This window comes from Sceloporus undulatus, chromosome 5 (assembly GCF_019175285.1).
Source record: "Sceloporus undulatus isolate JIND9_A2432 ecotype Alabama chromosome 5, SceUnd_v1.1, whole genome shotgun sequence".
In the NCBI taxonomy this organism is placed as follows: domain Eukaryota; kingdom Metazoa; phylum Chordata; class Lepidosauria; order Squamata; family Phrynosomatidae; genus Sceloporus; species Sceloporus undulatus.
The window spans coordinates 188113654-188127865 of record NC_056526.1 but is presented as its reverse complement, the minus strand read 5'-3'; the positions used below and the strand labels follow the sequence as shown (position 1 = coordinate 188127865).

Here is a 14212-nt window from a genome sequence, read left to right as displayed (position 1 = left end):
TAAGGTAGACAACTAGACAGTTGCTTGCAACTGAGAGCCACACTTTCTCTGCCAAATCCAGAAAAATGGGAATTTAACAAGTAGCTGCAAAGGTTATAAACAGACTCTACAGCAGTCATTTCCAAACCACTTTCTTGTAACCAGAACTTCGTTAGAAGCTCCTTAATCAGAATTATAAAGACTGTGGACAAGCTTCACATATTCCTCTACAATAAAGTGCCACATTGGGACATGTGACTAGCCACATGAACCAAGCATCCACATTATAATCTGTCCTGCAATCCTCTCCAACATACTGGGATGCCTGAGGGCACAAACAGATGTGGAAATTATTAAGCACAGATGCCTTTCCCTCATACTGCTTCCCTATGGCTGCAACCCCCCCCCCCCCCCACCAAAGAGTCTCTTTTGGAATTAAGCTTGGTCCAACCTACATGTAGTCTCCTCTTTCCAGCTTCTCTGCCATACTTGAGGTAACAGTTTCCTTCTTATTTGCCAATATGGTCATCCCACCATCTGTCTCCTACAATCTATCTTTATTTGCTGTTTAGTTATGTAGCTTTTGGACAGAGAATACAGTATCCATCTGCAGTGCTTACAACAACTGATTTTCGTATTATTCCTCTTGAGGTAAAATGTGGACACAGAGCACTTATACTACTGTAAAACAGCCATTTGCAGGGAGAGGTTAATGTGACTTAAGACATGAGTATGCAAAGAGATCTTGTAGTATCTTTGAGACTAACTGAGCAAAAACCGTAGCATTAGCTTTCATAGATTTAGTCTACTTTCTCTGACTAAATCTATGAAAGCCAATGTTACAACTTCTTTCTTTCTGCTGGTCTCAAAGGTAGTACAAAATCCCTTTGCATACTGATATTCTAGTATGACTATCTTTCTGAATTCTGCAAGACACAAGGTACACCTTGTACATTACACTGTTCCCAATTTAAGATGTACCATATATATGGTCCCCATGAAAGGAACTAACTAGGCACAGCTGTGGGGAAGGAAGCAACAAAGAGACTGATACAGCTCTCTTTACCTTAAGCTCAAAAACTAAAAGTATAAGAATCAAATTTTTCTTGACCCCAAGAATAAACCCATTTCTGCCTAAGTTAAAATTAGGTTGCACTTGGGCCAAGCTTCTGCAAGAATGTGGCCAACTTCCTTCCAGAGACTTGGCACTTGTATGTGGAGGAATAAACAACTCTCTGGCCACAGCCAAGGTCACAACTTCTTTGCCACCAAGCCAATCTGACCTCCTCATGCTATATCCAATACCTTAAGAGACAGATCCCAAAGCAATCTACATTTTGCTAATATTTTGGAGGCAGATTTATTTTTGTGTCTCTAGCACAGTCTGCTGCTTGTTCAGTTTCCTCTATATCCTCCTTTAAATTCTAAAACCCTATCATAGTAGGTGTACAGTGGTATAAATGCTGCCAGCAAAGTTGTCTTTGCTTTAGGTAACCATAAACATTGCATTCCCAAAGGTTTTGAGTTCACCTGAAATCTCATGAATAAGTAAAACAAATGTTGGCACACACTAAGATTATTTTCAGTTACACAGGAAGCAGCCCAAACCATTTTCTTCTTGAGCTAAGAAGGTTCAATGAAGAAGGCAGAACAATGTCTAGAAAAACAGGTGCCATGCTCAACTGATTGGAGGGAGATGCTTCTCTTCCCCCGAGGAAATGTCTTATCTTCCGGGTGGCTAAACAGAAGGACTACCTTTTTCAGCAATGTATTTTGGAGACAATATTTGCTGATGAAGACCACTGATGACAACTGTGCTCACCAATATATATTTTTTTGAAAATGGTATTTTCTTGTTGGTATGTTTAATTGTGAAAGATGTTAGCTATAATTTTGGTCAACTAAACCTTATCTGGCTCCACATTTCAATTCTAAAATCTGGAAACAGCCTGTCCATTTGCAGGAGCAAGTGTACATATAGTCTTTTTATGAACTGGGCTTTCTATTAATTCCAGAAATGTCCTAAACTTTTCTGGTGTGTCCGATTACATTGAAAAATATATAAAGGCTTAAAAGAGCACTTGGTCATCTTTGGCAGATGAATGTATGGCAAAGTATGAATGGGACAATGCCTAACAGGTACTTAATTTAAATTTACTGTAAGCAGAGCTTAGAATGGCATCATTGTATCTCTTTGCTTTATACAAAGCTTTTATCCTGCAAACCATGAGGGAGCTGGACTGGCTTACATCCAAAAGGGGTTGATCCTGCCTTTCTCCAGTAAACTGGTTCTGTCTATTGTAAATGGCAGATATTTAAAGGAGGGGCTTTTCTTTTTTAAAAGGGTCTTTATGTGCCAGATAACTTCCTCTCTGGCACAAGAAATCATGCGTGATCTTCCTTTATATTCCTCATCCTTTATCCTTAAATACTTTCTCTTTCCCTTTACCATAAATAATCTGTGCCTCAGATTCATTTACACTTGTCAGTCCACACCTAATTGACTGATACTACCATAAGGTTTCATCTTATCCAGAATTATTAGGGGTTTTTACACAATAACAGGCTTTTACCTAAAATATAGCTAGAATTGAATACCGGGGGGGGGGGGGGAGATAAATCTTTGAAGGTTTATTAAATTCTCTATAAAATATTATCCATAGATTTGCCATCAACAAATCATAGCACAAGGGTACTGCAGCAGAAAATGCCATTTATGACTTGCATTTTATGAAATAGAATAAATTCATTAGTGTGTATGGCCAGACTGACAAAACAAGACTAAAAAATAACCCAGCAGTGAAACTGAGAGGAAGCCGGCAGACCATACTGCCTTCATTTAGCTTTCTGAAGATCTTATAAATAAGATTATTCTCAAGATTAGGAGGGGAATGAAATGAGGTCAGAATGTGGCCCATGGGCCCTTTGATTTTATTAACACAACATCTACAAGCAAAACATAAGACACTCTTTCAGTTGTGTTTGGCTGCTGCAGCCCCATTTTCAGTGAGAGCTAACCCTATAATTGGATGCTAAGCCTTGCCAGCGACTTCTGCAAAACTATGGGTTTGAATGTAAATGAAATATAACCGTGTTTGGATTTCACTGTCCATAATTCATAACCACAGTGCTTCCTTCCTTAACCAGTAGTTTCACTATGCTGTTTACAAATGGGACTTTTGGCTTTGAATGACTCTGAGAGTACTAATGAATAGAAATGTCTGCTGTAGATTTAAAGGGATGGACTGGAAGCCAGCAGAAGAATACCAGCTGAGTACACGGCTCCTGGAAGTGGTAGGTTGTGACACAGCCAAGCAGCTACACAATTCAGTGCCATTGCATACAGGAGATGGCATAATCAGAAAGTGAGGAAGTCCCAGGATTTGATACTAGGAAATTTATTCTCCAGATCTACCATCAAGACATACACTTGGACGAAGAATTTCCAAAGAGGCAGCAGTCTTAGTCTGTTCCAATTCTTTTGGGGATGAACAATGGCACATTTCCAACTCACTTGTCAGAAGGGAAGAAAGATGCTGGATTTTTAATGAGTTGGCAAGTGTGGGAACAGAGTTCAGTGAAATTTCTGCAGGGTTGAAACGACTGGATGTTTTAGGGCACAGAGTGTAGTGGATACAGGAAAGTAGAGGCAATTTTAAAAGGTTATTGTTTTTCCCCACAGCAGATTTTATTCCTGAGCTACAGAACTTGTACTCCTAGATCCAACATGATGGGAGTTATTATTTGAGTTATTCCCAGAGGCCTGTTATCCTCATAATTAGGATTAGTTACCAATGTATCCTGGATTTTCTTAGCTGTCGTATGAGAGAAACAGATCAGGTTTGCTGCCCTGTCATTAGGTACACTCTGTATGTATTTAGTGTCAACATGACTAGGTATAGCACTTGAAAAATCAAGTTGCTGCCCAAAGGGCATATGACCCATGGCTGTCCAACTGGTTAAGAGAAGAATGATCATCCTTTACTTGAGGCACATTAGCAATACTGGAATTTGCAAAACAGAGGCTGAAGGAGATAGCAATCCTATTTCTACCATTCCACCTGACTCTCAGAGATATACCACTATTGAAAACAGCTACCTACCATGATTAATAACAATGAATAGATCTGTGTCAATTTTCTAAAAAAAAGTAAACAAATCTAAATCAGTTGCCAACAGCACCTTTTAAGGAAACAGCAGATGTTGTGTGCTGAATGAAATCTCTCTTTTTGTGTGTTTTCAACATACCATAAATAACTCCCTTGTATCAGGGAGCCCTAGGATTGTGAAATAAGAATCTTCCCAAAGTTGTAGTTCCCTATTAGTTTTATTTTTTATAGGAAGTTGGGGGGAGGGGAAGACTGTCAATGTACGTTTACAAACACATAGATAGGCACACACCTTTACCTGCCTCTCCCTTGCCACAAGGGAGCTAAATCGCAAACATTTCTAAAAACAACCTGTGTGAAAGTCAAAACTGGAATGTCTTTTTTGGTACTTCAGTCTTTGGTGTTCTTGTTGTTATGTGCCTTCAAGTAGTTTCTGACTTACAGTGACCCCAAGGCAACCCTAGCACAGAGTTTTATTGGCATCATTTGTTCAGAGGGAGAGTTTGCATTTGCTTCTCTCTGAGGCTGAGAGAGTGTGACTTGCCCAAAGACATCCAGTGGGTTTTCAAGGCTGGGCAGGCATATGGTCTCCAGAACTGTAGTCCAGTGCTCAAACAAATACATCACACTGGCTCCACATTTCAGTCTTAATGTCTTTAAAAGGGGCATCAGATGTATTAACACTAGAGGCTTCTCTATTTCTTCCTTCAGGTCTCTTGCTATACATAAGATTCTTCAGGACTGGCTATTAATTAAAACACTGATTGTCCAATTAAAAAGTAAAGAGTGTAAGAATAATTAAACTAGAGTAGTTCCCACTGTTGTATTGCACTCATACACACACAAAAAAGGTCAGAGTTATAATTTTGGAAACAGGCCTTAATATTTTGTTTTTGTGCGGGTATTGGTTATGTAGACTTAATTCAGTTTTGACACCTCAAAAATGAATGTAGGGCAGATTTCATTCAACACTTTTATTTCCTTTGCTTTTTCCTAGTCAGAAGCATGAGACGGATCAGTTAACTCATGAAACTTAATCAATGCTAGTTTTAAAATCTTGAAGTACTGAGGAAAAGAAAGACAAAATGTGATCAAGTTACCTTGCAGTACCCCACTGTTCTGTCTGGTGTCCTGAATGAGAACTGTCAGGCAGGCAGCCAAAACAATGCTGTTCTGCAAGCCATTCCATGTTTGAAATTGCTTTTTAAAACTGTCCTAAAACTGGATTCTAGAGTTGTTTTAGATTGCTTTTAAGAGTTTTTAAAGGGTATTTTAACTTGCTTTAAAAATGTTTTTATTTTTGTACACTGGGACCTTGCTATCTGCTGGGTTTTGCTTCCAGAACCTCTGTTGATACTCAAGGCCCATTAAATATAATGGCATAGTAAAATGGTGTCCCTTATAAAAAATGATCAAACTTGGGCGGGTTACAGACCGCCATTTGGGACGTCCCAGTTTAAAAAAGGGGCGTCTCTTCTAGATGCCCCTACTCCTGTTATAGACTCTGTCCGTAACAAATGGCGGCGGCCGTTCCACACGGCTGCTGCCATTTTGACGTCTTGGACGGCTAGCGTCCAGACGCGTCGCAGCAGAAGTGACGCTGCGAAAGCGCGCTTTGCGGCGCCACTTCTGGGGCCCAGGAAGGAGCGCGATTTTCGCGCTCCTTCCTCGTGGCGTCCGGGAGTCCTGCGGTTTAGAAGCTGTGGCTCCTGGATGCTGCAAGTGGCGCCGGCAGCAGACTGCCGCAATTCGGCGGTCTGTAACGCGCCTAAGTTTGCTTTTTGGAATGAATGAATGAATATGTATGTGTGTGTGTGTGTGTGTGTGTGTGTGTATATATATATATATGTATATATATGTGTGTGTGTGTGTGTGTATATATATATATATATATATATATATATATATATATATATATATATATGTTCAAGCCATGGATGGTTGAATCTGTAGATAAAAAAATCCATAGATATGGAGAGTTGACTATATGGATTTAATTGTGGGTTGAGAGGCGATATAGAAATAACTTTAAATGAATTTCATGTTCTCTTTTAAATGTGACAAGCTATTATTTACTACTATGGAATATCTAAATCTGATACAGACTTCAAAAGAATAATGATTTCAAAAATGTCCACCTATGTATAGAAATTTAAAACATTTTTTCCAGCTATGTTTACTGGCATTAGGGGAAACAGCCTAAAACTAGAGGAAGATTTTCACTCCATTTTTTCTAATTCATTCTATGAACAGCATCAGTAGACATTTCAAATACCTCATATCAAATATATTCAGAAAACATGATGCTATCAAATGCCAAAGGTGAGAGTAAGATCTAGCTGTTAAGTACATCAGCCCTGCAAGGAGTGCAAGGCTCTATACCTATCAATTCCCCCCCCCCCCCCAATATGAACAGCATGCCAAACAACTATCAACCTATGACTCCCAGAATGAAAATAACACTTGGGGGGTGAATAAATGGATACAGTGGGAAACATTTATTGAAGCCACTAACAATATGAAGTTTCTCTAATTTGTATTTACATTTTGTTCAGCAGCTAATGGAGAAATGCCTTATACACAGTAGGACAGACAGAAGAATGTACTGTATCTGCAAAGCACTGGAGGAAGAAAGCCAGGGCTTCTTGTACCACATCCCAGTCTCATACAATGCAATTCAGACAAACACATGGGAACACATACTTCAGTGACCCCCGCCTTTAAAAAGTTGATTACAGCTGCCCAATATAAATAGATGCATATCTATTCTTTTATTATTAAACTTTATGAAAAGACATTTTCAGATATTTCAAGTTCTCCAAGGAAAAACATAGTAAGAGAAAGGTCACCAAAACATTTTCTACTCCCAGATCACCAGATACAGATCCTAGAAATAGGTATATGGAATCTAACTATGGGAACAACATTGGCTCTCACAAACTCCACTACGGGAATACCATCCTAGCCTAGTGTTTCCTTTGGTAGAGATGGGGCTGTCTTTTATATCTTTGGTGGGGAAACATGGCAAGTATGGGTTCACAACAGCGATAAAGTTTTGTGCAGTGTTTGTGAGCCACAACTAGCAGCAATGGTGAGGCATAGGATATTATTGGGATTCCTCTTCTCTGTGATGCTAGGTAGCTGGAAACTGAGTGAGTCTATCACATGTACTCTTATACTGTACAGTGGTACCTCGAGATACGAATTACCCAGCTTACGAATTTTTCGGGATACGAATAAATCCCATAGGGATTTATTGTTTCGGGTTACGAACGCGGCTTTTTTTCCCATTAGCGCCTATGGCAATTCGGGTTACGAAGGTTTTCGGGTTACGAAATTAGCCGCGGAACGAATTACTTTCGTAACCCGAGGGAGCACTGTACATGGATACGGGAAAATGAAATGGACTTAAGATAGCTTCTTGTCCACATTGCCAGCTGGAGACACAACAACATCTCATAATTTAGAAGTGGGTATAAATCTAGCAGAGTTATGTACTTTTCTACTCCTTTCATTCCAGACTGGAAGCTGGGATCAGGCAAGCGTGAGCAGGCCCAAGGGTGTGTGTCAGGGGGGCCTTTATTCTTCACAATGTGCCCGTGGCAGTCTGGCAGTCACAAGAGAGTCAATAAAACTCATGAAAGGGCCTTTCATACCACATCCAGTGTACAAGGAAAAGGGAGAGGGGAACGTCAAATGACCCAGTTTAAGGCGCAGCTATTAGCAACAGGCTTTAACTCTTCTCATCCCAGATTACCCTCTTTGAAATTCACAGCTTCAAAGGTTAAAAGATGATGCTTCCTTTGCTGGAAAATTACTGGGTTTTGTCCAACCGCAGCTAGCTGCATTTTTTTTTAAAATGATACACAGGAGTTCTATGAAATGGTACATGAAACAAGTGTGCATGCTCACTTTTGCTCATGAGGAAGGAGTGCAATTGTCTCATATTGTTTCCTACATCTGAGGGTAAGTACTCAAACTGGAGTCTTACACATGTGATCCTGGAATGCTATGCAGTGCATGGATATTATCAGACAGCCACAGGCTTATCATGTTTGATGTCCACTAGCAGCATTGTTGCTTCCCAAATGCTAAAGAGTATGATATATGCTATCAAACTAAAAAGCAGGCATTATGAAGGAATATGGAAGGCTCAAGAGTGGGCTATGAAACATTTTCCATCCCCAGATCACCAGACCCTAGGAATGGGGATATGAAATCTAACCATGGGAACAACACTGGCTTCCACCACCCACATCTATCGCAAATGATTTCACTGGAGGGCCAAATTTACATGAAGCAATTCCAACAATGGAATCACTGCAGGGGGTTTCTATCAGTATATCACAGTCAATTGCATCATCAGTCAAGAGGAGATCAGAATGGCACTCCAGAAGAACAATGGATATAAAAATGAAATGAAGTTTCAGATTAATAAATATACATATTACACTGGACCCTTGTTATCCGCTGGGGTTCGGTTCCAGGAACCCCTGTGAATAACTAAATTTGTGTATGCTCAATTCCCATTAAATACAATGGCATAGCAAAATGGTGTCCCTTATATAAATTGGAAAAATCAAGGTTTGATACTTGAAATTTATACTTGTTTTTGAATATTTTCAAGCCATGGATGTTTGAATCCATGTATAAAAAAATCTGTGGATAAGGAGGGCCAACTGTACTAACAAAAAAAGATGTATTTTAGGAGTGGGTGTGTTTTAGGTGGCTTCTTGGAGCACAAAACAGCCCCCAAATATTAAACAGAGCTTGCAGGGGTTTTGTGGCATGCTAGAGGATCCTGCGGTGCTCTTCATCTTTTGGAACTTGAAATATTTTTTTCACTGTTTATAGTGCTAGCTTCCAGAATTTTTCTGCAAACTGCATGGAATCTAAAGTAGTTTTGCAGGCCAACCTAACATTGTATTCTGGCTTTTTCCATAAAAATTTATAACTGGAAGAGGCAACTGAAAAATAAGTTCATAAACAGTACAGCGGGAAACACTAAGAGTTGGGCACCAACAAAAAAAGAGAAATATAAGAAAGGGTTTGGCAAAGAAGCAAAGCTGAGAGAAGAGCCAATTTATGTTTACAACAAAGAAGCTGCACAAAGCAACAGATGAGTTTTGGTACCATTAGGTTGTCCAACTAACCTAAATTTCCTTTTACTATGTCACTGAAAAGACAACAATGACCACCCCCCCACTAAATTTCCCTACATCTAAAAGCTACACTTGCATAAAGTATCTTTTTGTGTTTACCCAGATCGTAGTGATTTACAATCTTGTAGCATCTTTGTTCCCTTGACCCATTTATAAACCCTTACAACCATACAAAATCACAGAACTGGAAAGCCATTCAAGATGGCCTGAAAGTATAGGATGATACCCACAACATCCAAAGTGGCAGCAGAAATATCCTCCCTCAAGCTTTTCCTTTTCTTTTAGTGTTAGTTAATAGTGAAACAGAATCAGGAGACTGGACACAAATGCTTCAGGAGCTCCCACTGTGAACAAAATATGTATGGCAGCTATTATAAACAGGCAGCAGTTTAAAAGATTTGTTTTAAGAAAATTTTGATTCAACCCCAGTTTGTATTGAGGAAACTTCCTGCTTGGTTTCTGTGAAGTCATCTATTAAAATGTGGAGTGCTTACAAACAGTGTTGCTGTTGTTTTGTTTTTTTAACAGAGATATGCCCAGATATCCTAAAATACCATATCCTCCAACTGTCTTGATTTGGCAGAGACAGTCTGGAATAATCTCTTTCATCCCACTTTTTCAGCTGCTTTCAAAATGTCCCAGTTTCAATCTCCTTCCACTTTCTCCTCAGTTTACCATACTTCAACTGACGCAAACTGAATTCAATGTCTTTTAATTTTCCCCCTCCTGTATGGTTTTTAATATCTTGACACATGGAGGAGCCAGTAGAGCTTCAAAAGCTTGCAATGTCTACATTGTACATTCTGGTTGGCCAAGAATATTGCCTTTCTCTATAGACTCAGGCAAAAGCAAATGGCTACTGCCCCTCCCAGTTTATGTTCTCTTGCCCATTAGTAACACTTGCTATCTGGACACCATTTGATATTGCTTGTCCTCATGTGCTCCAGTTTTCATAAATAAAATATTGGATGGTACAGAAAATTCTTTCTGGTGTTAGAGGCAAGCACAGTAATATTGCTCCAATACTGAAGGGTGCGATTCCCAGCTCAGTCATGAAACCCACTGAAACAGAGCAATTACAGTTGGAATATGAATTACATGGGATTATATGCATGGGATTATTTTACATGGAATTATACTACTGTACATGGGATTATACCAAATGCACAGATTGCTAAAAGTGTTCAAATAAAGGAGAGCTAGTGTGGCATATTGGTTTGAGTGTTGGATTACGACTCTGGAGACCGGGGTGCAATTCTCACCTCAAATGCTTAGCATTTCAGTTCTACTTTCAATTGCTGCTTCAGACAATGTCTGAATCTGGGGAAAACATCCTGATCAATTTTCTGTTAATATACTGAAACCAGGTAATGCAATACCGTTGGTTGGATCGACATTTCTAGATGGTCATGATATTTATTCTAGTTTAGATTGAGAAATTATTTCACAGAGGAAAAGTTTCAAACACATTTTGGTGCCAGCACAAAGTAACCTCTTTCCCTTCCTTCCCCTCCTGCCTGCAGTACTTGAGCTGCCATGAACCAGCTCCAGAGGATTCCCAGCCTTCTAGCGTAGATTTTTAGGATGTATAGAATTCGGCAGTGCAAAGGGAAGACTTCCCGACTCTCCTTGATTTCAGCTGTGGATCATGCCCATTGTTTCTTGAAGAGAAGATTTTGCAAAGGAAGGCCCTGAGGAATGTCCCTGTAGAATTTAAAACTAACAAATCTATGGATCACTCTTAAAGAAACAGGTATGCCACAACACTAGATTGTCCTAATGCATAACCTGTACTCAGCACAAGAGGCTATTGTTAGGACAAAATATGAAGATTGAATTGTTTTCAAATGGCAAGAGGGTCAGGAAGCGCTGCATTTTATCACCCTGTTTAACTTGTATATCATATCATACGTAAAGCTGGATTAGAGTGCTTTGAAACTGTGAAAATTGAAGGAAGGTATGACAACAATTTAAAATCCGCAGATGACACCATACTACTAGCAGAAAGTAGCAAAGACTTGGAACACTTACTGAAGCACGTCAGAAAGTACAGTGGGCCCGCATTTTACATGGGCGTGCCATATGCAGCTTTCAGCATATGCTGAAAGCCATGCTGGAAGAGCCTGTCGCGCATCCTGGAAGAACTAATGGGGTGCTTACCCACGGGATGCACACGAGCCCCATTACTTCCTATGGGGCTCCAGCATACGCTGATTTCCCCTTATGCAGAGGGATCCGGAAGGGGAGGGCCCATTGTACAAAGGAAGGTTTGACCACAGATAATTATACATAACTTTAAAGAAGACGATGAAGACATTGGAAACAGTATGAAATTTTCCATACCTTGGCTCAGTCATTAAAGACAATGGAGAGTGCAGTCAAAACTAGGACTTGAAAGGGCAATTATTAAGGAACCAGACAAGATCCTGAAGTCTAAAGGTCTATCATTGAACACTAAAGTTAGGATTCTCCATGCCATAATATTTCCCAATTCTCTATATGTTGTAGAAACTGGCCAGTAAAGAAAGCTGTTAGGAAGAACATCACCTCATTTGAAATATGGTGCTAGAGCAGAATTCTACAAATACTGTAGACTACTAAAAAGAGCAACAAATGGATGCTAGACCAAATTAAGCCTGAGGACTCCCCAAAAGCCAAGATGACTAAACTGAGGCTGTGGCACTTTGGCCACATCATGAGAAGAAACGATTCACTAGAACAGACAATAATGCTTGGTAATGTAGAAGACAGCCGAAAAAGAGGAAAACCTGAGTAGGGCTGTTGATGATAAGGTGACTTGGAGGTCTCATTTATAGGATTGTCATAAATCAAAGTAGATCTGACAGCAGATTCCCCCTTATTACTGTGCATGGTGACCAATTATTTAAATTAAGTGTCATGAGTTCAGATGCACATTAGCCCATATCGGTAGATGTAATAACCCAGTTTTCTAGTAAATTAAGAAGCACAGAAAGAAACTGCCTAATTAAAAAGATTGTATGTACAGCACTGTGCACATTTACAGCGCTCTATAAATAAAGGTTAATAATAATAATAATAATAATAATAATAATAACAACAACAACAACAACAACAACAACAACAACAACAACTGTAGGCTCCAAAGCATAGGAGCCTAAAAGCTGAATAGCTAAAGATAGGCACTGAAGGGTATTCTGGGTATGACTCAACCAGAGAATATGTCAGTGGAACTACTTTCACACCAGGCTTGAGATCTTCACTTTATAGTGTAGGGCAGAGAAAGAGTTCTCACTGAAACTTCAGAACAAAGAAGTGGTACAAGTGGTCCTCCAGATGTTGTTAGTCTACCAGTACTAACCAGCATAGCCTATGGTGAGAGATTACAAAATCTGCACTCTGATAATGTCTGGAAGACCACATATTCCTTACATCTGTCCTAGAGAGTCACTGCCACCCTGTCCCCCAATTGACTGGACATCTATTTTCTCCTAACCTTTGTGACAGAGCGTCGAGCTACAATCTGTGTGAATAGAAAATCAGAAGCCATTTGCCTTCGCAATAAATTTTGTAACCCAGTTTGCAGTTCTAGAAAAGTTAGGTGAATAAGAGCTAAGGGACAATCTCTGGATTCATCTAAAAGCATCAATGTGGATGGTTTTACATCCACATGTGCCTTTTTGAAAGTGTTTATTTAACCTGCTACATGAAGAATGCTCCATCGGTTGCAGTGCCTTGTATTTCTGTCTTTTATTTCCTGCCTCTGGGCTATATTTGCACAGCCCTATAGTATGAAAAGATCATAGTACTTCAAAGAGTTCATCACAGAAGACTGAGTCTATGGGCACGGACTGCTTACATTTCTGTCTCTCAGGCACTCGATCAAACATTAAGTATTATTAACACAAGTCCTATTTCGCTGGCAGAAATTTTGTTCCAGTTTGCAAGCTAATCAAGGACTACTGTCACAACTATTTTTGCAACCACTTTTTTCAATGAATGAATCGAGGGGAGGCAACAAGCTAACACCTCTTCCCTTACTGATTTTAAACTACCTGCCTCAAAAGTAAAGGGACTTGGAAAAAAAATATATCTAGTGTCACATGAACTGGTCAATTCAAACAATTACCATCAGCAACTCCCATGATCACAGTAAATGGAGCAATGGACAACATGAAAAGGTGCTACACTCATTTGTGTGCATGTGTGGGGCTGAGAAAAATATTAAATTGCCAAGTCTCTACAAAAGCTGGCTTCACAAACTTGCTTGGGGAAAAAAGGAGCACATATATAAATCAAAGCATGACTCTGTGAAAACACCTGTAAATAATACTTTACAGAAAATGGCCACATTTTGCATAAGGTAGAGGCAACATATGGAAGAGCTAGGAGTTTCTGTTCCATGCGGTGTAAAGATTCTTATTTTATGGAAGTGTGACATTTTAGCTATTCAAGCTACGGACAACATAGCCTGAGGTATTTGAAAGCATTTCCATCTCATTATGACCCATGTAATTCAGTGGGCACACTTTCCACTCAAATTTATGTATATGTTCCTATATACTTGGTGCAGTGAGAAATGCTTACATATTTTAATACAAATTTGATACTATCTTTCTTCCTTACCTTAATTACCGCAGACACGTCATCCATTCAGCAGACATTTGGATCCCATAAAAGGTTCACGTTCTGGCTCCTGTAAAAGGGAAATACTTTTTTTTTTCCAGTTGAGCTAAAAATTCACCATGCAGTTTATTTAGGCCAGATATGAATGACCAATACTAAGCCAATCCACATTCTCTTTGTCTACTGCCCTAGTGCAAATACTGACAGCTATAAGCAACGTAGAGCATGAGAAGGAGAACCTTCTAGGTTCTATTTCTTATTTTATTCTGAAACATGCACCAGAAAATGCCTGTTTGTGTTGTAACTGCAATGGAATACTAGTTTAACAATCTCCAAAAAGTGAGAGGTGTGAAAAAT

General features: G+C 39.4%; 1 protein-coding gene across 5 annotated transcripts in view; it reads right to left on the bottom strand.

The window, feature by feature from the left end:
• The window catches only part of PTPRA (protein tyrosine phosphatase receptor type A), a 604614-nt gene that overhangs the window by 61097 nt on the left and 529305 nt on the right, over window positions 1–14212 (bottom strand). For 3 of the 5 annotated variants that reach the window (XM_042466814.1, XM_042466813.1, XM_042466815.1), the window contains exon 3: window positions 13856–13925. The exons of the other annotated variants lie outside the window; for them this stretch is intronic. In XM_042466814.1, coding sequence (XP_042322748.1) covers window positions 13856–13882 — 27 coding nt within the window. In that variant the 5' untranslated portion in view covers window positions 13883–13925. The remainder of the gene's footprint in view (window positions 1–13855; window positions 13926–14212) is intronic. 5 annotated transcript variants of the gene reach the window in all.